Source organism: Ahaetulla prasina, chromosome 6, assembly GCF_028640845.1.
Source record: "Ahaetulla prasina isolate Xishuangbanna chromosome 6, ASM2864084v1, whole genome shotgun sequence".
NCBI classification, from domain to species: Eukaryota; Metazoa; Chordata; class Lepidosauria; order Squamata; family Colubridae; genus Ahaetulla; species Ahaetulla prasina.
In genome coordinates, this window is record NC_080544.1 from 92,147,445 (window position 1) to 92,173,760 (window position 26,316).

General features: G+C 41.2%; 1 protein-coding gene across 1 annotated transcript in view; it reads left to right on the top strand.

Moving 5' to 3' along the window:
* Positions 1 to 26,316, top strand: part of SERPINI1 (serpin family I member 1) — a 147,899-nt gene that overhangs the window by 115,443 nt on the left and 6,140 nt on the right. Inside the window, exons 6-7 of the mRNA XM_058188599.1 lie at positions 6,320 to 6,417; positions 22,415 to 22,501. Coding sequence (XP_058044582.1) covers positions 6,320 to 6,417; positions 22,415 to 22,501 — 185 coding nt within the window. The remainder of the gene's footprint in view (positions 1 to 6,319; positions 6,418 to 22,414; positions 22,502 to 26,316) is intronic.

A 26,316-nucleotide genomic window follows, 5' to 3' on the forward strand; every position in this document is an offset into this window, starting at 1 on the left:
CAGAAAACAAGTTTGTTGGGAGCAGATTTTCTCTTATGTTCTCTATGTATACCATATTGCTCCTGGTCTTTTTTGAATCTGGTTTTTATTTGTAGATATGGCCCCATTCCATGTTTAGTCTTTGTTGTTTCAAATCTTGGATTGATTTTAATTCCCCTTTTTCATTGAGTAGCTCTGCATATCTTATCATTTTATTCAAGTCCATGGTATTTGGGTGTAATATTGCTTCCATAGTTGATAGCCAAATTGGGACTTGTGTGTGTGTGTTCATAAATTTTCATTCATAAACATTTTTGAAAAACAGTGCATTGTCAAAGTATTATTTACAAATAGATCAAAGCCAAAAAAAGTTGGTAGTAAATATTAGCAGACAACCTAATAGCAATAGTAATAATATAATAGCAGTAATAATAATATAACCAAAAATTTAGACTGGGTTTCTTCTTACATTAACTTATTTTCATTTTTATCAATTACTGTGTTTATATACCTCTTTACTTTCAATATTAATAATATTAACATTCGCAATCTTACTTTCTCTAATTTCTATCTCTTTTCTCTATCCAGGGGTGGGTTTCACTTACCTTTGCTACCGGTTCATGTGTGCACCCCATCTGTGCATGCGCAGAAGGTTCTGCACATGCGCAGATCGTATTTGATGGCGTCCAGGTGGGTGGGCAGAGCCTCCCACCGCCGCTGCTACTGGTTCGGCCGAACCAAGGCAAACCGGTATCAACCCAGCACTGATCCATTCATAAAATTTATTTCATGTCCGATAGTATTTTGAATCTTCTTTATCTTTAATTTTTAAAGTTAGTCTGTCCATTTCAGCACAGTCCCAAATTTTTCTAATTACAACCTCATCCGGTGGGATGTTCATATTTTTCCACTATTTAGGATATGTGATCCTTGCTGACGTCAGTATATGTAACACTAAATATGTGGTCGCTTTATCATAACCCTCGGTTAATATACCTAAGAGGCATGTTTCTGGTTTAAACTCAATATTTTGTTCAGTTATCATTTCCAGCCAGTTATATTTATTTGCATAATATTGCTTGTTGTTCTAAAAAGGAATAACCTAATTATTGCCTCCATTTCAGTGGGGTAGGTAGGAGGATAAAACAATGTGTTTGAAATACCTAGAAAATGCAATGGCTTTTAAGGATATGCTTGAGGGAAGGATTAGCAGCTCTTGGTACCGCTAACAAGGAAACAACCGCACAGCTCTTTTGCAAGATGCCAAGACAGCAGTGGAGGGAAAGGGTTCATAGAGAAACTTGGTTACTGTTATTAGTTGGCATGCCTTTTATATTCTCCTGCTAAACTGTGTTTAGAAGACATTTTTGCAAATTAGTTTCATGGTCTGTTTCCTTGGTATGCCAAAATAGATTTAAAATGTTGATTGCTTTGGCTCAGAAATAATGATTCAAGAACAAAACCAAGTATAATTTAACAATTCTGCGCTCTCTTACTGTTTTTTCACTTTGCTATTAAGACAAGCAAACTGCAGTTTCGGTTGGACACAGATAGTGTAGACGGAAAATTGGAAAATGTTGTGATTAACTCGGTTTGGCTTAGCCATTCAGGCTCTTTTACAAATGTAGAAGTTTTAAAAACACTTATTTTATAATTGAATGGCGTTTTTCAGGGGAATGAAAGTTTTAACTTTCTTTTTTTCTGCTATTGGACCTGCAAGCCACAAATGTCATTTCCCCAATTTGTCTCCTAACACATACAGTACACACACACACACACTTTTTAAAAATATATATAGAGAGAGATAACTTAAAATATTTACGAAGTATTTATGTAACCCATTGATAACATTCCACGGATCTGCTTGCAGTCCTCAGAGAAATTCAAGCTTGAGGCCTGTAATTAATCTCTGGAATTTAATAAGGGAACGACCATATTGGAGAACTGCTCTCCAAGCTTATTACATTAGCTGCCTCTTTTGTCCCTATTATGAAAGTAACATTGGTGAGAAATGGCATCAAGTTTATCTGTTCTCGGCTCTGCTTCGCTCATTAATATTTATGGAAGGTTTTAACAAAATCTGGTAGGGAAAACGAATTATCTGGGCATAAAAGCCAGCTCCCAATCTTATATCGTGCTGTAGCATCGCAGTTGACTCTGACCAATAGACAAATCCTTGAATGAGGCAAAGCACACATGAAAAAAACCAATTCCTTAGTGAGGGCAGTCACTAAGGTAGGGATGAAACACCAAGCTATATGAAGGCTCCAGGTTCTACTTTTTAGGTGATGGGATCTTTTCCATCCAGAATTGCTGCCAATCCGTGTTAGATTTTCCTGCGATTTTGAGGCAGGTAACCCCAAAACTTCAGGGTAGCCTCCCAGATAGTTTAATTAACTATATTTAATTTTTTTTGTTAACTAAACTAAAGTTAAAGCAAAAACAACACCTCCACACCCATACCCATTACAAGAAAATACAGATCATCCTTGTATTTTCTTAATTGGGAACAGAATTTCGTTTGCTAAGCAAGCAGCTATTAAGGGAGTCACGTCTTGATTTTTTTTTTGCCATGGTTGTTAAATGAATCACTGCAGTTGTTAAATGAAAGAAGTTAGTAAGCGAATCTAGCTTTCCTCCATTGATTTCACTTGTTGGAAGCTGGCTGGATAGATCAGGATGCTGAAACTGTCTTAGATACATGCCAGTTGCCAAGTAGCCAAATTTTAATCACGTGACTGTGGGAATGCTGTGAAAGTTGTGCGAGGACCAATCGCAATCACTTTCTTCAGGGTCGTTGTAATGTCAAACGAACGTTAAATGTATGGTTTCAATCTGACCTAAGCATAGTACATAAAATTATCTACCACAATGTCCTACCTGTCAATGACTACTTCAGCTTCAACCACAACAATACACGAGCAAATAATAGATACAAACTCAAGGTAAACCGCTCCAAACTCGATTGCAGAAAATATGACTTCAGGAACAGAGTAGTCAATGCCTGGAATGCACTAACTGACTCTGTGGTTTCTTCCCAAACCCCCAAAACTTTAAGCTTAAACTGTTGACCTCACCCCATTCCTAAGAGGAAGAGTTGACCTCACCCCATTCCTAAGAGGAAGAGTTGACCTCACCCCATTCCTTTAAGGGGCGTGCATAAGTGCACCCGCGTGCCTACCATCCATCCTAATATTCCCTTTTTTTTTTACTTACTCTTTCCATGTATCCAAATTATGTTTATACTTTTGTCTGTTATCGTATTTATTTTATTTGTCAAATAAAATAAATAAATAAGTCAAGGACTAGTTACACAAGCAATTTTTGGGGCCACTTACGAATGACTACATCCCCAGTGGTTACAGCTCTTTGCTTCTCCGAAAAATTGTGGTATGTCCCACCTCCTGGCTACCCCAATGCCCTGGGTTTAAAATAGGGGCTTTTACAGTTCTTCATACTATAGAACCAGAGCCCCTGAACTAGAGGCAGGCCTCTAGTAATAGAAAACTTGCTCGCTTTGTTCAGTCCTTTCTGTAAGTTATCGGCCAAACACATCTATAGTGGACCGCATCAAAAGCGTAACTCTAAATTTCATTGCATCAGAATATTATTGTAGCTACTGATCTGTAAAGTCACTATTGTATAATACGTTCTTTTTTAAAAAAAAAAATATCTGACAAAGTTCACTGACACATTCCTGGAAGATTTTTTTCCTCCCTCAAGTTAAGTGGCAGAATCAACTTTTCATCCAGAAAATTGGAGGTGACAATAAGAAGGATTTCTATTTGGATCAAATAAATCTCCTGTATATTGTCTTTTCCTCGATGCTATAACTGGCAGGCTCCAAGGACATGCCAGCCAGTGCCAAAAGTTATTATCTCTCTCCTGGGCACATAACAAAATCGCAAACTGTCATAGAAATCTAAAATGCTTTGTTTTACTGTCATAGCAATTTAGCATGTTTCACAGTTTCACATGTGCCTTGCAAGGCAATAGAAGGGGAAATGAGATGGGACAAAACTGGACTTTGTTCAGTAGGAGTAGAAAATGGTTGATTTCTCAGGAGGCACCACTCAGTTCTGTAGAGGAAGTGTTGACAAACTGTAGTGCAAGAATGTGGGCAACTAGAAAACTGTGCATATAGGTAATCCTCAATTTACAACCACAATTGGGATTAGAATTTCCATTGCTAAGTAAGGCAGTTGTTAAGTAAGTAGCACCTGATTTTACCAGCTTTTTTTTCCCCTCCGTTGTTAAGGAAATCACTGCAGATATGTGAATTGTGCAGTCATTAAATGAATCTGGCTTCCTCCATTTATTTGACTGTCAGAAGCCAGCTGGGAAAGTCACAAATGGTGATCACGTGACTGCAGGACACTGCAACTGCGTAAAAAGACATAAAATACACACCAGTTGCTAAGCAGCTGATCACATGACTGTAGGGATGGTCATAATTGCAAGAAGATGTTGTAGGTCACATTTTTTAGTGTTGTTGTAACTCCAGATGGTCAATAAGCAAATGGTTTTAGGTCAAGGACTACCTGTATGCAATTTCCAGTCTCTGTTATATTGCCCACATAGGTCTGCTTCACAATTTGTTGTTTTTAGTTGCAAAGTCATGTCCGATCCATTGCGACCCCATGGACAACTTTTCTCCAGACCTTCCTGTCCTCTACCATCCCCTGGAGTCCATTTAAGGTCACACAGACTTTGTCGGTGACTCCATCCAGCCACCTCATTCTCTGCCGTCCCCTTCTTCTTTTGCCCTCAATCTTTCCCAGCATTAGGCTCTTCTCCAGTGAGTCCTTCTCTCTCATTAGGTGGCCAAAATATTTGAGTTTCATCTTCAGGATCTGGCCTTCTAAAGAGCAGTCACAGTTGATCTCCTCTAGGACTGATCGGTTTGATCGCCTTGCAGTCCAAGGGACTCGCAGGAGTCTTCTCCAGCACCATGGTTCAAAGGCCTCTGGGACGCGCGTGCCATAGGTTCGCCAACACGGTCCTATACCATGAGTTTAGGATTGAGACATATTCTTTCCTGGCCAGCTTCCTTCGAAGGGCTACACAAGATAATTTGAGGGGTGGAATACCAAGGAACAGGAGTAGCAAATTTTCTGAATTCAACTCTGCTATTAATAAGAACCTGGGAAGACTAAGAGTAATGTCAGATGCCTGCAACTCGACTGCTGCTATGGAGCTGATGAATTTCTGTTTGACTGCCTGAAATGAAAATGTTTGTTTGCTATGGTTGGTTTGCTGAGTATTAGCATACAATTACTAAGTGAATGAGCTTTTGTTTATACGTAGATGGAGAGCTTCAGAGTCCATGTAAAATATTATGTACACTTTCAGAGGAAAAAAAATGAAACATCTCCTTTGCCAATCTTTCTGCAAAGTTGCCTGGTTCGTAGTGGTTAGCATGGATTGCCACCCCATCTACTCTTGCTGAATCTGATATGAAAAACAAGGGAACGAGGAGCACATAAAGAATTGCCATTAGTAGAATATTTAAAATGTTGTGGTTTTTTGTTTTGTTTTGCTGCAACAGAACATTTTTGCTATTTTGAATTCTGTTAGAGTCTGTGAGAGCAACCAAGATTCAGTTCTGAGACCAAATTCTGGATGATGGACGTTGTTCCAAATTTACAGTTAGTTGGCAATCAGTTTCAGAATGCTTGGTATATTAAGCTTAAAATTTGCGAACCAATTGTCTTCCTTCCTTCCTTCCTTCCTTCCTTCCTCCCTCCCTCCCTCCCTCCCTCCCTGTATGTTAGGGAGTTGAAAACAGCAAGAGATTGTGCCAAATTTGGCTTTTTCCTGCATACAGTAGTATTGCAGTTTTTAAAAACAAACCTCTTGTTTATTTATCTTCTCTGTTTCATTGTTCTGCTTGTAACTGCTTTGTTGTATTTTTTCCCCATGTTCTGTTATAGTGCAGGTTCGTGATGCTATTTAAAACTGACTGCATTTGGTTTTGCTTTGTACACACAGGCTCCCCTCCCAAATTTCTATTGACTCAAAAGTCCTTTGCAAGGGTGATGTTGTACGACTGCAAAACAATTAGTCTCAGGGTATTACTGCAAACAAGACAATAACCAGGAATAAGCTAGTGATGAATGTCAGTTCAATGCATTGTCTCTCTCAGTCTCTCTCTCTTTTTGTAATGTGTTTTCTCCTGCTGAGCTACCTGAATGGCTTGTAGGCAGTTATTATATTATATTATATTATATTATATTCTCCCCCCCCCCACATTTTTCTAGCAACAATTTGCATCTTTACTTCTTTTTTAGAGCAAAGGGAGTTAAGACTTTCATTTTCTTCTCTCTCTGTCTCCCTCTAGGTTCACAATAGAACAGGAAATTGATCTGAAGGATGCTTTGAAAGGGGTTGGAATTACAGAAGTATTCAGCCAAAGTGCTGATCTCACTGCAATGTCTGGTAAGCGGCTTTTTATGATTTAGAAAAGCGATTTATTGCAGCACTGCATTCAGGACCTTTCGCCGCAAACTTAAAACCTATCTATTCCGCCTTGCTGGACTGGCTTGAATTTTTAAATATGGGTTTTAAATTTTTAATTTTATAGGGTTGATACTGTATTTTAAATTGGCCATTTGAATAAGTTTTTTTTTTTATTCAAAAAGTTTTTATTAGTCAAAAAAGGTTTATACAAATACATATCAGGTATGGTAAATTTTCAGTTTTCTTATCTAAAATAAGAATTTTACTCAAATTTTTAATTTTATAGGGTTGATACTGTATTTTAAATTGGCCATTTGAATAAGTTTTTTTTTTTATTCAAAAAGTTTTTATTAGTCAAAAAAGGTTTATACAAATACATATCAGGTATGGTAAATTTTCAGTTTTCTTATCTAAAATAAGAATTTTACTCAAATTTTTTAACACATACAACAGCCATATGGCAAGCAGGTGACACGAAGTAGCTAAATTTACAAATTTTAAAAACGTAATAAAGAAGAGTCAAGAATAAACAGAATATCGTACAAAAGAGAATAAGGAAAACCAACACAATCCCAAATATCTTTATCACTTCCTAGTTTTGGATCTCAGAACTCTGGGTTCAGCCTGACCCAACCCCAGGGCCGCAACAGCGGCAGCCGCTTCCGCCCCATGATCTATAACCTCCCCTTCTTCAATTCCTGGATCATCTGATTCCAGGAGGGCTTTGTGTTCCTCCACATAGGCCGTAGCCTCCGCAATTGTACTGATTTTTTTCGTAATGCCCTCCCGGAAAATCATCAATCCCTCTGGCATCAGCCATCTGAAGCCCACTCCCTTCTGGTACAATTTGCTTGACAAAAAGTAATATTTCTTTCTTTTTTCACGTACCTGTCTGGGAATCTGCCTCAGAATGGCTATCTCCCTGCCCCTGTAAATCAGTGCCCCACTCCTATGTTTTCTAAGAATTTCATCTCTCGTCTCTCTTCTCACAAATTTGACATGAACCTCTCTGGGAACTGCATGCGTGCGTGCATATTGCGAATTAACTCTATAAACTCGATCCACATCCCAATTCATGAAATCAACACCTCTCCCAAGAAATTCTCCCAACAATTTAGTCAGAATTTAGTAAACAAAAAAAAAAAAAAAAATAGGCACAAAGTGGGGTGGGGGAGGCAATTTTTGGCCTGATCTAGGCTGTCCTGCAAAACGTCTACCAGCTTTTCCTATTCTGGTTGGTCTCTAGACTGTTTTTTTTGTTTGTTTTTACATTTATATCCCGCCCTTCTCCAAAGACTCAGGGCGGCTTACAGTGTATAAGGCAATAGTCTCATTCTATTTGTATATTTTACAAAGTCAACTTATTGCCCCCCCAACAATCTGGGTCCTCATTTTACCTACCTTATAAAGGATGGAAGGCTGAGTCAACCTTGGGCCGGGCTTGAACCTGCAGTAATTGCAGGCTACTGTGTTCTAATAACAGGCTCCTTACAGCCTGAGCTATTCCGGCCCTGTTGGATGTCAACTTCCAGAACTTGGAAATTGATGGGAATTTGTAAGTGGAGGAGGGAGTGTCTGGAATGCAGCAATCATCTAATCCCAATTTAACTATCTATTTGGAGGTGACCAGTTGGTGACAGTCTTTTTTGGAAATGTTCATTAAACTGTTGACATAATTCAGGGAGTCTACCTTATTTTGTTGGATTAGAAGACCTCCATAGTCCCTTCCAACTCTATTAGTCTGCTATTCGGTTGTTTCTCCCTTTTTCTCAGAATTCAGGTTTGGTACAGACTTTAAATGAGGTGTATATTCACCAGTTTTACTTGGAATAGGTTTTATTATTTAAAAATGTCATTTTTCATTACAAAAGCAGAAAGACTGCTTTCTAATTTACAGCCATTGTCTCTATCTGACATTTTTTTTTATTTCTGAATCTTCCAAACCCTATTCTGTTTTCTTTATCTCCACTCTTAACTTCTATTTGACTTTTCTTCATAAACCCTACCTGACTTGTTTACTATGTGTGCTAGCTTCAGGCTATCTATCTATCTGTATATCTATCTATCCATCCATCCTAGTCCCAATCCTACATATAACCAACTACTTCTCCTTTGGCACCTTGTTTATTAAGAAAATTTATGTGGCCACCCAACTCACTCATGGTGACCCCAGGCAGCTTGCAGAAATAAATGCTGGATAAGTCTCCATTGTCACCTGCTTCAGCTGAACTTGACCATTGGAACTGCTCTGGTGCTGCTTGACATCACCAGGAAAATGTAGTGCTGGCTCTTGCTTCGTCTCTAGCTCTTACTCTCTGACTTTGGCTTTATGTGAACTGTTTTGACTTCTGGGGAAATTGGCCAATTTTATCTGCTCGGGATTGACCTGGCCTGGTTTGGCACTTTCCTGTATTACAACAATTCCTGGCTCTCTTTAAATTCCCAATACCAGCTTCTTCAGGCCTTGCATGTCTTGGTGTTGCTGCTTCCTTTTCCGGTTGTCTGTTTTTCTCCTACTTTTCTTGAATTCTACTGTCTCTTTCTCTCTTTAGTGGGTTAGCTACTGTTTGGATGGGTTTTTATCCAGGGGTACTAGTCAGCAGGCTCTGACAGGTTCTGGGGAACCGGTAGAGGAAATTTTGAGTAGTTTGGAGAACCGGCAAATACCACCTCTGGCTGGCCCCAGAGTGGGGTGAGAATGGAGATTTTGCAATATCCTTCCTCCAGGAGTGGGGAGAGAATGGAGATTTCGCAGTATCCTTCTGCAAAGCCATGCCCACCAAGCCACGCGTTCCATTTTCACCAAAAATGGGCTCTTTTATGCAAAAATGGGAGGCACAGAGGGTTTGGGAGGCCTGCAGAGTGCTCCTGGGGGCTCGGGAGGGCAAAAATAGGACACTTGGGGGGTGGTCGGGAGGCCAAACACGGGACATGCAGAGGGTTTGGGAGGCCTGCAGAATACTCCTGGGGGCTCGGGAGGGCAAAAATGGGGCTCAGGAGGGCCGCGGTGTGGCTCAGGCTGTAAGAAGCCTGTTATTAAAACACAGCTGCTTGCAATTACTGCAGGTTCTAGTCCCACCAGGTCCAAGGTTGACTCAGCCTTCCATCCTTTATAAGGTAGGTAAAATGAGGACCCAGATTGTTGGAGGGGGCAATAAGTTGACTTTGTAAATATACAAATAGAATGAGACTATTGCCTTACACACTGTAAGTCGCCCTGAGTCTTCGGAGAAGGGCGGGATATAAATGTAAATTTAAAAAAAATGGGACGCTTGGGGGGTTCGGGAGGCCAAAAATGGGACACACAGAGGGTTTGGGAGGCCTGCAGAGTGCTCCTGGGGGGACACAGGGAGGGCAAAAACTATTTTTTTCTTGTTTTCCTCTTTGAAATCTTGGTGCATCTTATACTCCAGTGCATCTCATAGTCCATTTTTAACTACAGACGAGCCCAAGAAAATTAAAACTGTCTGCAATTTAACTTCTTCTCTGTAGATTGTGAATTCAATGAACATGCTGACTGATACTTCCTTGCCTTCTTAATATTTAACCTTAACCCAGATTTTTCATTTTCCATTTTTACTTTCATAATCAGCTTTTCTAAGTCTTTATTATTTGAGCTAATGAAATGGAAGTGTCTGCATAACTTAAAGCATTAGTGTTAATTTTGTAAGTGCTTTTAATTCTTAGTATTAATTTTGATTCCAGCTGTCATCCTTTCAAATCCAACCATGCTTTTAATATATTTCATGCAGAAGTTAAATAGGTATGAGGAGACAGAATGCATTTTTATCTCATTCTTTTTCTAGTTCTGAACAATCCTTTCTCCAGATTTTAATGTAACAATTAATATCTGCTGTGTTAAAACTATTTTGCAACCATCACACATGCCTATTTATTTATATGGAGTTCAGTTAAGCCTTCATAATCACATGGATGCATTAGAAAGGTATCATAGAGTCCAAATTCCTACAAAATGTCCTTGAATGGCTACGTGGACTGGACATTAACACTTGAAACACTATAAGTCCATGTATTTGCCATTCGCTAAATAAATAAATCTTACAAAATATATTTCAGGGGACTTGCTTTGTTTCAGGAAATAAATGTCACCAAAATTGAGCAAGCTCTGGCTAAGCATCTTTCCCTAATGGCTAAGGATATTCTTTGACCGAGTTGAATTGGCCTCCTTAATGCTAACTCATCCTTTTAATTCTCGCTGAGGAAAAAATAACTTGCCAAGATGTTGCATTTTGATGGCTTTCCAGTGAAACGATATTGATTCTGGGATGTGAGAAGACCAAAAACGCACTTAGACAACTAGTACTATACGTGAAAGCCCAAAATGTACAGTCCTCTCTTCCTAGAGAATGAGTTGTAAATACTTTTTTTTTTGTAAAATTAAATACCACATCAAACTACAGTTCCAATATTCAGAAGAGTATAATCCTTAACTCATTTGAATGTCCTTCACAGAAAGGAAAGTCTGTCATAGAAGGGAAAATCAAGAAAAAATTATATATTTTATTTCTCTTCAACTTATTTTTACATGCCGCCTTTATTATTTTTATGAACAACTTAAGGTGGCAATTATATCCAACATACTTTCGTCCTCCTATTTTCCCCACAATAACAACCCTATGAAGTGAGTTGGCCTGAGAGAGAGAGAGTGAATGACCTAAAGTCACCCAGCTGTCTTTCATAGTTAAGGCGGGACAAGAATTCATAGTCTCCTGATGATTGGCCCAAAGTCACCCAGGCAGCTTTCATGGCTGGTTCCAGTATTTTACTGCACTCTATGACCATAACAAACTTAGCTATATTGCTTCTTGCTATAATGTTCTTATTGAAATATCTTTCCTTGCCCTTTCTGGTGTGATGTTGAAAGTCTGTTTTTAACCATCATACACTCTTATTATTTCCCAAATGTTTGTTCTCCATCGTGATTTCTTGTCTTGGATCTTTTCTTCTTTAAAACTTTGGACACAATCTTCTTCTGTTGATTTTTGTGATAGCTCTTTCCTGAGATTCTGTGTTCATAATTGGTATAACAAGTCTGTTCAGAACATCAATCTTATATTCTGATGATACGTTGTAGAGATCAAATATTTCTGGCACATCTACTTTTCTTAATTTTCTCATTCTAACCAATATAATTTATGCTAATAATTCATACCTGCTTCTACACTTGTGCCTAGAAACGTTCCAGCTTATTAGTTTTGAGTTGTCTGTCTTTTGTATCCATTATATAAAAGCCCTTATTATATGTGATCTATGTCTCTGAAGATTTGATGAAAGTCTATGTTTAGACTGGTGGGATAGAAATCTTGAAGTTAATAGAAAGGGTGTGGAAGTAGAACAGAATAGTTTACTTCTCCTCAGGTGAGAAACAAGGGGAAGGGTGTCACTGGCTGAGAGATTTTCCTCTTGCCTGCTGGATGAGAAAGGGAATTGGAAAGGTGAAGGTATGGAAGAAGAAGAAGGTGTGTTGGGTGCTATTAGCTGTTCCATTATATTGTTTTATTGTGTGATAGAGCTCTTTGAGGGGGGTGGATGGAGGGAGAACAAGAGATGGAGGCGATAGATTCTGTAAGAGAGGAGGCAAGAACATCATGGTGGTGATGGAGATGGAAGATATGGTAGGAGGCAGGGACTGGCTCTTCTTGAGGAAGATTGCCCTGGTATTTAGCATCAGTATCACATTCCATCCTCTTGGTTCTCCATCAAGGACTTGGACAAAAAACATCTAAATGCCAGATAAGATGTTCCTCGTCCACATTTTTTAGCAGAGAGTTCTTCTCTAGGGTATGTGGTTGACTGTAGAGTCAGAGATAGGCAAGATCCATTACCAAAGTACAAGAGAAAAACTGAAATTTTAGGTCCATAGCAAGCACAAAATATGCAGCTCAGACACACACCTCCTTAATTTACATAAATGTAAGAAGGAGAGAAGATACAGTGTAATGAAACGTGCAAGATGGTTTTTAGCTCCACTGTGTAGGCCAGACAGAAACTAATTGGATAAAATTACGTTTATTGAGAGTGACTATAATCACAAAATCTTGGTGAGATTCCAAAGGGAACTTAGGATAGTTCCTGAAATTCTGAGGCATGCTTTGGCTGAGAAAGAGAAAGAGCAACTCCAACTGAGTACGTTTAAGAGCCTCCCTGCTGTTATTTAACGTCTATATGAAGTTACTGGATGAGGATATCTGCCAACATGGGATTAAACTGTACCAATATATTAATGACACTTAGTTGAATATCTTTGCCCGGGGCCATCCAAGTTATTCTGTCAAACTGCTTTCCCAGCATTTTGGAGGCAATGCGGTTCTGAATTTATTTATTTATTTATTATTTATTATTTAAATTTGTATACCGCCCTTCTCCCGAAGGACTCAGGGCGGTTCACAGCCAGGTAAAAATACAATACAATAAATACAAATTAAAATACAATTAAAAAACTTATTAAAATTGGCCAGGATTAAAATTTGGAGCTAAAAACCCATTAAAACCCATTAAAACACTAACCCAGTCCAGCGCAGATGAATAAGTAGGTTTTAAGCTCGCGGCGAAAGGTTCGGAGGTCCGGAAGTTGACGAAGTCCAGGGGGGAGTTCGTTCCAGAGGGCGGGAGCCCCCACAGAGAAGGCCCTTCCCCTGGGCGTCGCCAGGCAACACTGCTGTCACGACGGCACCCTGAGGAGCCCCTCTGTGAGAGCGCACGGGTCGGTGAGAGGTATTCGGTAGCAGCAGGCGGTCCCGTAAATATCGGCCCTATGCCATGGGCGCTTTAAAGACATTCACCAACACCTTGAAGCGCACCCGAAGGCCACAGGTAGCCAGTGCAGCCGACGAGGATAGGTGTCACTCGGGAGCCACGAGGGGCTCCTCAATCACCAGCAGCTGCATTCTGGACTAACTGTAGCCTCCGGATGCCCCTCAAGGAGCCCCATGTAGAGAGCATTGCAGTAGTCCAGACGAGACGTCACAAGGGCGTGAGTGACTGTGCACAAGGCATCCCGGTCTAGAAAGGGGCGCAATTGGCGCACCAGGCGAACCTGGTGGAAAGCTCTCCTGGAGGCGGCCGTCAAATGGTCTTCAAAAGACAGCCGTTCATCCAGGAGAACGCCCAAATTGCGCACCCTCTCCATCGGGGCCAATGACTCGCTCCCGACAGTCAGCCGCGGACTCAGCTGACTGTACCGGGATGCCGGCATCCACAGCCACTCCGTCTTGGAGGGATTGAGCTTGAGCCTGTTCCTCCCCATCCAGACCCGTACGGCCTCCAGACACCGGGACAGCACTTCAATGGCTTCATTGGGGTGGCCCGGTGTGGAAAAGTACAGCTGGGTGTCATCAGCGTACAGCTGGTACCTCACACCGAAGCCACTGATGATCTCACCCAGCGGCTTCATATAGATGTTGAACAAAAGGGGCGAGAGAATCGAACCCCGGGGGACCCCACAAGGGAGGGGCCGCGGGTGACCTCTGCCCGTCAACACCGTCTGCGACGGTCGGAGAGATAGGAGGAGAGCCACCGATAAGCGGTGCCTCCCACTCCCAATCCCCCCAACCGGCGCAGCAGGATACCATGGTCGATGGTATCGAAAGCCGCTGAGAGGTCTAATAGGACCAGGGCAGAGGAATAACCCCTATCCCTGGCCCTCCAGAGATCATCCACCAACGCGACCAAAGCCGTCTCAGTGCTGTAACCGGGCCGGAAGCCGGACTGGAACGGGTCCAGATAGACAGTTTCCTCCAGGTGAAGGGGAAACTGATATGCCACCATACTCTCTACAACCTTCGCCGCGAAGCGAAGGTTGGAGACTGGACGATAATTACCTAAAACATTGGGAAGAATGATTTCAGCTCAACCCTGAGAAGATTGACCGACTATGGGTTTTATAGTTTATAAATTTGATAACTAAACAAAGAAATGAATATGATTCTAATATTGTTTGGCAGATGATATCCAGGTGTCAAAACGGCACATATTTCACTTGAAGCAGTTGTTGGCATTGGAAAAGAATTATTTTCACTTGATTAACCTGCCTCCTGAATTATTTTACACCACACAGCACATATATTCTCATAATTTTTAGTTTCTTCATTTCTCTACCATGACATTTCAATCTGCTACCAGTGTACTGTTTTCTTTCTGATGTTGCTCTTCTCTGCCTTTGAATTTGTTTGAATTCGTCAGTATATTCCCCCGCCATGACTGTTAGTAGTAACCTTGTCTTCTGATTCTGATAGAAGTCATACTGTCATGAATTGGGTTACAGCCAAGCATATACTTAACAATGACCTTTGTGAATATCATCAACACATCATTGCTTCATACAATTTAATACCTTAAATAGTGCATCTGATTTTAATTGCTGGTCCACCTAAATTCACTTATTCCTAAAATATTTAATTTAATGCATTCTAATTTCACTTTGACAATGTCAAGATTCTGTCCATATCATCTTTAGAAATTCCAGATCTTCTCACCCAATAGATAGAGGAACTGCTTCCAACCTGGGCAAATGAAGGGCAGCAATCTTATCATCTGGCATCCAACCGTTTCTGCATGCTTGAGGCCTGTCCACACAGTTGTCTTGAAAACAATGCAGAAATAGAACATAGAATAATGGGTTGGAAGGGACCTTGGAGGTCTTCTAGTCCAGCCCGCAGCTTGAGCAGGAGACCTTATACCATTTCAGATAAATAGTTATCCAGTCTCTTTTTGAAGCCTCCAGTGATGGAGCAACCACAACATTTGGAGGCAAGCTGTTTCGATGGTTGATTGCTCTCACCGTTACGAAACATGACCACCTTTTCAGGCTTACTATTGATGAATGCATGCTTTCATTTATGATGGCTCTTCTTAACTATCATGAGTGCTGTTATTAACGTAAAAACTAATGTAACTAGTTGTCCTCCATAAATAGCCATAACATTTGAAGAAATAGATAGGAAAATCAAACCTTCAGAAGTATCACTGTCCTAGTGACATTGCCTTTAATGCACAAAATGGGATGATCTGGCATTCATTAAGAACAATGGGATCACACCTTCTTCTAAGAGCTTTTAGTAAGAGCCCTTGGGATTAATGGGTATCTGCCCACGCTGGGTTTTTAACAAGGCATTAGTCATGCTGGCCACTGTGAAACTTTCAATTTCCCATCTCAAATGAAGCCTGGCCAAAATACTTCTTATGGCTCTCAGTTATGCATTTTCTCTTTTTTTCCCCCCTATGCCCTTCTCACCTGAGGTTTGTGCCATATGCATTTGTAGTAGAGCCAGTTTCTGCAGCTTGGATTGCAATATTGGGTCCTCCTGATAGGGAAGCACAATGCCAACTGGAGGGATCTACTGGAGAGGCAAAAAAATGTCCAGTTTCTTCATCTACCTTCTGAAAATCTGTGCCTTATACAGATTTAAGTCAATCTTATATTCCCTATTTCCACAGTATTTTGTGAAGAATAATGTGTTAAAAATAGGAAATTGTGTAATCAGAAGCACAATCCATTCTACACTGATTGGGGTTTCAACGCGATTGATTGATATTATGGTAGGATCGGTTTGGTATCAGTCAGTCAGTCCCTAAACCCTGTTTGACCAACTCTCTTTGACCTCACTACTTTCCAGAGCTGTTGGGATTGCCATTCCCAGAATTGCCATTTAATAGTGGGAATCTTCTGTACCTGCAGGACATAGAAATAGGACAAAGGATGCAGGGGATCTAGTCTTTTTGCAGGAAATGTTATCTGCATCCCCATTCAGTTTAATGAAAACAACTTTTAAAGGATGTGTGATGTTGTTGCAACTGATTACTTTTAAAGTACTCCAGGAACCTATGGGAATGTTGAATGAAAAATAGAGCAATTTGTCTTACTTTTTGCACCTGCACAGAACCCTGTTTGAAATTTTCTAAAGCTTACAGAATTGATCAGCAGAAGCCCATCCCTCACATGTGCTATACAGCTAGGCATGCTCCTGCCTAAACCTTCTTAACAGAATAATAGACTAACAGAGTTGAAAGGGATCTTGGAGGTCTTCTAGTCCAACCCCTAGCTCAAGCAGGAGACCCTATACCATTTCAGACAAATAGCTGTCCAATATCTTCTTAAAAGCCTCTAGTGATGGAACACTCACAACTTCTGAAGGCAAGCCATTCGACTGATTAATTGCTCTCACTGTCAGGAAATTTCTCCTTATTTCTAGGTTCTAGTAATAGTAACTAATTTTTGATTAGTTTCCACCCTTTACTTGTAGTCCTGCCTTCAGGTGTTTTGGAAAATGGGTTGACCTCTTCCTCTTTGTGGCAACTCCTCAAATATTAGATATTTATTGGCACCCCTTCAAATATTCTTAATTTGTTTTTAAACATCACAGTTCAAAGAACACAAGCAGAATTTCATTCTATGGGCATAGTTATCAAATCCGATTGGGCAATTCCAAAATCTGTTTCTCCTCCAGGACCATAAACAATGTCTAACTTTCTGTTGCAGGCATAATATAGTCCTCCAGTCCCTCAGTGATTTTCTTAGAGCAGACTTTGCTTTACATGTTTTAATCCTTTCCCCATTGACCAAGGTCCTGTCATAGATCAATAGAGATTCAACTAACTGAATTCACATCAAACCTTTTGATATCAGCAGCTATAGTTTTGCCCTGTTGGTTAATTTTTCCCATCATTAATATATCTGTTTTCCAAGTTATCTTGATCTCCTCTCCATCTATCATGGACAAGTCTTCTATTCAGATCTTGGTTCTCTTTGCTTTTGAGTTTGGAGAATTTGATTCCACAACCCCTTCAGGACAAATATAACAGGATATACTGGCATGTTGGAAGCTTTCCCTAAGGACTTTTTCATGCAGCTAAATGGAAATCATTTGAGAACTTCACACAGAAATAGTAATTGAATCCTGCGCAATATCAGATCCATTTTTATTCAGGTGAAGAAGACTTGTCTCTCTCTTCAGTTGTATTAAAAAGCGCAGCTGGTATCCATGGACAGTAGCATTTACCTGGGCAGAATTAATAGAGGGTCTGAGCCATCTGCAATTTGGCTGCTGTTACGAAGCAAATTGCAGGCTAGCAGCACATTTTTGTGATGACTGACGCTGAAGTGTCACCTTAAGATCAAAACTCCTGTTCCATTATAGAAATGGGTAATTGGTGAATCAGATATTGATCACTGCACTTCCACCAGACACAGTCATCATGGCCAATAGTAAAGGATATTGGAAGTCACAGTTTAGGTCCTGTTTGCTGGAGTTGTACTATTTTAAGAGCCAGCTGTTGTAGAGAATCCAGGAAGGATGTCTGCTTGTCAGCTTTCCAACCATGTTGGACTGGTGGCTATTGTCAGAAAAGATTAAACTTTGCCTCGATTCAGCTGAGCAGTTCTTATGTTTTACTTCACAGCCTTTTTGATTTAGCTCTTGGGAGGTTGGTGCACCCAGGCACGGGAGGGGGCTATAAAGTACACAAACCAGACTAGTATTGAACTTGCACTTCCTCGCAGAGATGAACATTTTCCTGAAGATTTATGCCACCTAATTCCCTTACCACACAAAAAGCAAGAGAAAACAACCCATTTTAGTCAAACAAATTAACTCCTCTGCTGTTTAAAGATCAAATTATTTATTCAGGAATGTGGAGCATTAAGCACAGAGAAGATGAATGTGCTCTAGGGTAGCACTGTTAATTTTTCTTCGTGAGTAAAGGAGACAAATCCAGGTATGGAAAAGGTTGCTTATATTTTGCTTTATGAGACAAAATATAGAGCAGCGCTTTTTGGAAACCACATTGTTAAAATTACTGTAGCACTGATTTAATGCAGTATACCTGTTTCCTTTATTTTCATAAAAGCATCTTTCCATTTTTAATTACTAGAGGAGAAAAGAAACAAATAGAAAAATAGCAGTGTTATGCCTTCCCTGCCCTGTTTTTTAATTGGATTGGTCTAATCAAGAAAGCCAATCTCTCTCTCTCCCTCTCTCTCCCCTTCCTTCTTCCTCTCTCTCCCCCTCTTCCTCTCCCTCCCTTTGTCCCTCTCCCTCCCTCTCCCTCTCTCCCCTTTTTCTTTCTCTATATCTCCCTCTCCCTCTTCCTCTCTCCCTCTTCCTCTCCTTCCCTTTGTCCCTCTCCTCCCTCTCTCCCTCTCTCCCTTCTTTCTTTCTCTGTCTCCCTTTCCTCTTCCTCTCCTCCCTTTGTCCCTCTCGTCCTCTCTCCTCTCTCCCTTCTTTCTTTCTCTGTATCTCCTCTTCCTCTCTCTCTCCTCTTCCTCTCCCTCCTTTGTCCCTCTCCTCCCTCTCTCTCCTCTCCCTCTTCTCTCTCTCTCTCTCTCCCTCTTCCTCTCTCTCCTCCTCTTCCTCTCCTCCTTTGTCCTCTCCTCCCTCTCTCCTCTCTCTACCCTTCTTTCTTTCTCTGTATCTCCCTCTCCCTCTTCCTCTCTCTCCTTTGTCCCTCCTCCTCTCTCTCCTCTCTCTCCCTTCTTTCTTTCTCTGTCTCTCCCTTTCCTCTTCCTCTCCCTCCTTTGTCCCTCTCCTCCCTCTCTCCTCTCTCTCCCTTCTTTCTTTCTCTGTCTCTCCCTCTTCCTCTCTCTCTCCTCTTCCTCTCCCTCCTTTGTCCCTCTCCTCCTCTCTCTCTCTCCTCTTCCTCTCTCCTCTTCCTCTCTCTCCTCTTCCTCTCCCTCCTTTGTCCTCTCCTCCCTCTCTCCTCTCTCTACCCTTCTTTCTTTCTCTGTATCTCCCTCTCCCTCTTCCTCTCTCTCCTCTCTCTCCTTTGTCCCTCCTCCCTCTCCCTCTCTCTCTCCCTTCTTTCTTTCTCTGTCTCTCCCTTTCCTCTTCCTCTCCTCCTTTGTCCCTCTCCTCCCTCTCCCTCTCTCTCCCTTCTTTCTTTCTCTGTATCTCCTTCTTCCTCTCTCCTCTCCCTCCTTTGTCCCTCTCCTCCTCTCTCCCTCTCTCCCTTCTTTCTTTCTCTGTATCTCCCTCTTCCTCTCTCCCTCTTCCTCTCCTCCTTTGTCCCTCTCTGTATCTCCCTCTCCCTCTTCCTCTCTCTCTCCCTCTTCCTCCTCCCTCCCTTTGTCCCTCTCCCTCCCTCTCTCCCTCTCTCTCCCCTTCTTTCTTTCTCTGTCTCTCCCCCTCCCTCTTCCCCTCTCTCCCTCTCTCTCTCTCTCCTTCTTTCTTTTTCTCTCTCTCTTTCCCTCTCTCTTCCCCTCTTTGTCTCCCTCCCTTTGTCCCCCCCGTCTCCCCCTCTCCTCCTCCCCCCTCTGTGTGTGTGTATAAAAAATAAACAGGTGTCCTCAACTTATGACTGGTCACTTAGCAAGTGCTCAGAGTTACAATGGACTCCTCCAAAGTCTTTACAACTTAGTCCAAAAGTTCCAACAATCACTTACCCTGTGGTCCATGACTGCATTTCAAACACTCCGCAACTGGTCTGTATTTAGGGGCCATTTTCAGCATTCCACAGTTACATGTCTGCAGTTTACAACATTTTTGCCAAAAGCTGGCCTTTGCTTCCAGTTTTCAGCAAAAACACCTCATGTCAAACAGTGGGTCCACTTAACAACTGTGGCATTCACTTAACCACCACCACCAAAAAATGTCATAAATTTGGGTTGGACACATAGGTGGCCCACATTACAACCTTCATGACTTACAGGCTCAATTACAATTGCACATTGAGGACTATCTGTATATTCATATTTATGAGGTATATTCAACGTGCTGGTTGTTACCCGTGAAGTTACCCTCCCATAAAGTTTGGTGTTCAATTATATCAGGGATGATTCTGCCCATCCAGGCTACTTATCAAGGTTGAGAATGCCACCCATGGAAAGTTTGAATGGGAGAGGAACAATGTGATAGGCATTTTTGGTAGCAAATTTCACTCACTGGAATACTGTCTCCAGGAGTACGAGTAGCCCTGACTATCTAACAAAAAAACCATTTTTGTTATTATTATTCAGTCCGGCTTTTGACCCATGTATGATTTTATGATTTTAGGGACACGGTGGCTCAGGGGCTAGGACGTTGAGCTTGTCGATCGAAAGGTCAGCAGCTCAGCAGTTCGAATCCCTAGTGCTGCCATGTAACGGGGTGAGCTCCCGTTACTTGTCCCAGCTTCTGCCAACCTAGCAGTTTTGAAAGCACGTAAAAATGCAAGTAGAAAAAATAGGGACCACCTTTGGTGGGAAGATAACAGCGTTCCGTGCGCCTTTGCCATTGAGTCATGCCGGCCACATGACCACAGAGACGTCTTCGGACAGCGCTGGCTCTTCGGCTTTGAAACGGAGTCGGCAACGACTAGCACATATGTGCGAGGGGAACCTTTACCTTTACCTATGATTTTTGGGTTACCATTTTTATTACACTGAAGATCATTTTGTATGGTGGGTTTTTTGTTTTGTTTTGTTTTGTTTTTGGTATTATTTTTCTGTTTTGTTTTCATTGTGCACTAACCAGAATCCTAGTGTATACAAAACATACAAAAATAAATGATTGTTCTTGGATTCAATCATCTGTTCTCTTGAGGTACATCCAGACTTCAGCCTTTCTATAGTGATAAATTTTTATCTTTCTTACATCTCTTATTAGATTTGGAGGGACCTTAGTCTATGCCCAGCTATGCGGCAGTACCAAAATGCCTTTGGCTCTTTTTGAAAAATTAAGCAGTGTTAGACCTAATTAGTACTTAACTTGGACGATTATAAAGAAATCCTTAAAGGCTAGACTGGAAAGTTGAAAAATGTCCCAGAAAAAGAAGTAATCAATTATTTCCATATCATCACCTCAGATAGGTTTATGGTGTCCCCAGTACTTGAATGTTGTGTGTGTGTGTGTGCTCCTTGGTGCTTTCTGATCTTGGATGTTTTCTTGCAGACATGTTCTTGCACTGATGACGTTACCTAGTTACCTATTGAGACATCTGCAAGAAAACAACCAAGCTCAGAGACCACTGAGGACCTCAAAATTCAACCCTGAGCTGTCAATATTCTCTTCTATGAATTCAATGTGAAGGAGACCCAAAGTTTATTATATCCAGTTGAATAAAATAGATTTTCAGCTATAGGAAGCACAGTTTGAGATGCTACAGAGTCAGAGTAATCCAATGATGGATAGAAGAGATTGCTGAGTGTTTTTTAGCACATCACCATGAGTTTCATTATTTACTCCAGTTGACTAACAGGGCGAAGAACTGACTATGTTCGGGTTGCCAAAAAAGAATTCCTGGAGGGAGGGGAAACAGAAATGTATTTTCGGGGGGAAAAAATGGTTTTATGACCTTGTTTCTGATTCTGAAAGTGACAAATTCCTGGGCTGTTCATTTGCTCAGGGCAGCTGTTCTTTAATTCTTCTCCACTGCTTGATTAATGGAGATAGATTTCAGGTTCTAGGGAAAATTGCACAAAGTCAATAAACCTGAAATCAGAGCATTCACAGGCAACATTGAGCTTAGACCTGAGGTTGATAAGGTTTTGATTTATTAATATTATGGATTGCCCTTTGCTTTTATTTGGGGTTGATAGGTTGGTTAGGCTTCTACCAGACTGTTTGATTCTTAATTTATATTTTGCCTCAGTGTGATATAAAATTGCACCATCCATTTTTGGCAGTTGAATCACTGAATGCTTGATCGTTTGTTGTTTCAGGAGTGAAAAAAAAAATGGGGAGAGGTTCCAAGGAATAGGTTATCTACATCTGGCTCAGATAGACCAGTTCACATTTATGTATACAAAATCTAAAGGTCTCTTAACAAAAGAAAATAGTGGGACTTGTAGAACAGAGAAGAGAGAAGAGAAAAGAAATGAAGTATCTATAGTTTAGATTACAGAGGGTGTCATCTGTATTTTTGAATGGTAATTGTTCGACGTTACAGTAAACTACACTCAAAGCTTATTTTTCTCTGATATTGGAAGACATTTATAGGTCTTTTCTGAAAATGCTGAATTGCTAATGCTCTGTTTTTCCTCCAGACAACAAAGAGCTTTACCTGTCAAAAGCAGTTCACAAATCTATCCTTGAAGTTAATGAAGAAGGTTCGGAAGCTGCTGCTGCTTCAGGTAAACTTCCTAAAAGTGTGGACTAAATGACATGGTCAGCCTTTTATCAAAAAGGATGTATTCCCACAGAATAAACTGCGTGGGGATGAAGCAAGCAGTAGGTGGGACCTCCTACTCCTCCTCTTGTCAAAGATTGGCAAAATACTTTTTTGGCAGAGATGTCAAAATTTGGAACTTTGCTAGAAATGCTTTTAGAGGCTTGGGATTTCACCTCAATCAATCTTTGGTCATTGGCTGGGAATGATGAGCGTTGAAGTCCAAACAGTCTTCAAGGGTCTAGGTCAGGTGTCGGCAACCCACGACTCCAGAGCTGCATGTGACTCTTTGGCCCTTATCCTGCAGCTCCCTGCTGACCCAGTCGCGCAACCTGCTCTCCGCCCTGAGACACTGGCTCAACCCGGGTGTGGCCAATGCTAACCTCACTAACACAAGGGATGGTGGGATGGGAATGGGATCTGGGAGGAGAGTGTGATGGAAAGGAAGACAAGCCCACAGTTGAGGAACAAGCACAAGCCAGGGAAGATAAACCTCCTCCTCCTTCTTTTCCTCATGCGACCTACTGGCCAGCTGTTGCGGGGCCAGGAGGGCACACACAAGTGGGGATACCCTCCTCAAGCGAGTGGCGGGCTTGGCCAAAGTGCAGGGAAGATGCGCAGAGCAGGTGGGTTTACCGACTGATGGGAAAGTGTCTTTGGCGAGGGCGCTCCAGTTTTTTCCAAGCCTGATCCCTGGGGTGGGGTGCAAGGTTCGACGGGGCCAGCCCCCTATTCCCACTGCCCTCAACTCCTCCAGTTGAGGGATACCACCAATGGCATTGATTGAAAAGCATCCTCTGAGCAGGAAGTCCCCCATGCGAGATTTAAAGCCACCTAGAGGACACTTTTCAATCAACATATCTGGCAGCACCACTCTTCTCAGTTACAGAGGATATCCCTGCTTGTGTGTGTGTGAGAGAGAGGGGGAGATGAGGGAGAAAAGGAGAGAAAGAGAAAGAGAAAGAAAGAAAGAGAGGAGGAGGATAGAGAGAGAGAGAAACAGAAAGAGAGGAAAAGAGAGGAAAAGAGAAAAACAGAAATGAGAGGAGAGAGAAAGAGAAAAGGGGAGGAATGAGAGGAATGAGAAAATGATGGAGGAGAGAGAGAGAGAGAGAAACAGAAAGAGAGGAGGAGGATAGAGAGAGGGGAGATGAGGGAGAAAAGGAGAGAAAAAGAGAGAAATGAGAAAAGAATGGAGGGAGAGAATGAGAGAGAGGGAAACAAATGAGAGAAAGAAGGGGAAAAAAGAGAGAGAGATGAAAGAGAGAGAAAAGGGGAGGAATGAGAGGAATGAGAAAATGATGGAGGGAGAGAGAGAGAGAGAGAGAAACAGAAAGAGAGGAGGAGGATAGAGAGAGGGAGAGAGAAATGCGAGAGCTGGAGGAAGAGAATGAGAGTCAGGGAAAAGAGAGGGAAACAAATGAGAGAAAGAAGGGAAAGAGAAAGAAAGAAAGAGAGGAAAAAGAGAGAAAAACAGAAATGAGAGGGAAAGAGAAAGAGAAAGAGAGACCTATTTCCCACAGAAAACAGCGGGAAGCACAAAACCTGAGTAGGCATGGCTGGGAGATGTCATGTGACTGGGTGGGAGTGACATTGAGTTGACCACGCCCACCCAGGTCTTGTGGCTCCCCGTGTTTTGTTTTATGTGGGAAACGGGTCCAAATGGCTCTTTGAGTGTTTAAGGTTGCAGACCCCTGGCCTAGGTCCTGCCATGGACAGCCGGTGGTAAGCTTCACAGCTGAATTTTCCTCTCCTTAATTCAAACCCAACAATTCTAACAAGATACCTTTCGTCATGTCTTGTACAAGGAGGTGGAGGAGAGGCAAGCTCCTGGTGGAGTAACCCCAGCCATGGAAGATTGCTAACCTGATAAGCATATGAAGCAGGACCGTGACATTTATCCTCTCATTTTCATCAGCCAAAATAATTAATGGCTTAGCTCCCAAGACAGCTGTGCAGATAAATACTTCATAGTACAGCGCAACACACCTTGAAAGGGCAATTTCAGAAGAGCTATTTTGGAGGACATTTTCCCATGCTTTCTTGCCATTTGTTTACCTTTCTGGTAAGGTCAATGAGTGGGCAGACAGCTCATTTAAAAGTTGTCTTCAAGCCTTGAAAAATTGGGAGAAAGGCCTTGTCTGCACTTAATTGCAGTCTTAGTGTTATCATGAGGAGGAGTTATCCAGTGGTATTGGGTCAAGTCCAATGCCATAGTACTGGGGGAAAGCAAACCCTAATCTTTAAAATATAAAGCCTACTTTTCAACTTAGTCCTGTCTCGGTCTTTAGATGAAACAGAAGTCGACAGAAGGTAGACAGATATATGTCAAAAGAATTAGAGATTATTTGGACGGTGTACTATTATTATTTTTTAAAGGCAATAGAAACTTGGCGATTTGGAATTGCATTATGTGCGCATAATATATTTGAATTCTGAGTCAAGGAAATTCTGCAGCGGATTCTTTTCCATGATTTATTCTTCTCCTGCCCGCAGCCTTTGATTAAATGTCTTTGTAATACCAGAAGGAGGGAGGCTGGACTGCAACACCAGTGTGAAGAGATAAAAATATCCCTTTGCTCTTATCAGAAGCATCAGGTTGCAGCTATATAACATTACCTCAGTTTGCAAGACGTTTCTGTTTCCAAATGAGCTGGCGATCAGGCAGAAATAAGAAAAAGCTGTAGATCAGAATGGACAATCTGCAACTCTAAGCCCCTGTTTTGTGATTACTGTGACTGAATATTGAGAAGCTAATTTCTTATCATTTTTGAGCTAGGAAACACTTGAAGTCTAAGCCTCAACTTTATCGTTGAAAGTATTTTTAAAAAGTGTTGAAAACAATCCCAAATTTCACTTCACCAATCCCCGCCCCCCCAAATTTTACCTCTCTAATCCCCCAGTCCTGATAAGACAACATTTCCCAACCTTGGCAACTTTAAGATATGTGGACTTCAACTCCCAGAATTCATCATCCAGCATGGTGGCATGGCTGGCTAGGGAATTCTGGGAGTTGAAATCCACACATCTTAAAGTTCCTAAGGTTGAGAAAGACTGTACTAAGATGATAGATATGGTCCCATCCATATTGCATCCTTGTCCTGCCTATTTCACAGCTCAGCCCCTCCCACAACAAAGTGACCCATTTGGATATATTTGAATAACACACACCAGATGGCAGAACTACTTGCTTACCACGTACAAATATTTAACTTTTACCCCTGCAGATTTTTAAAGAATTTTAAAACATTCTCTTATTTGTTTCAAATCATGTATCAATTTCCTTTTTTTTTTAATAAGTAGAAAAGCACAATCTTTGGAGAAAGCCCCATTTCTACTGAGCGTAGATTCCTCAAAGCTACATAGACAGTTATTCATTTCATGGCTGGGAATGCGTGAACGTTTTATTTATTTATTCCATGACTATCTCCTTTTTATGTCAATATAATAAAGATAAAAGTTAATAAAACGCTTGCAAACTGTAAAGCTCTAGAGGAGAGTCATTAAAGTCTTGCAAATTTAATTAAGACTAAATTTTGCCTTAATACTAATGTATTTGAACTACAATATTTCCTGTTTATACTGATACTACAAATTAAATCTGCATATTTTGGATGTCTTGGCTTAAGTGTCAGAAAAACACAGAGCTTCCTGAATGCTAATTCAAGTAGATAGCCAATCCAGTAAGAGATGACCAGGTTGAGCCTGAGGGCGGCGTTAAATACATCATTAGTCTGGAGTTCCTACACCCTATGAAAGAGAGCCGCACTGGAAGTCCAT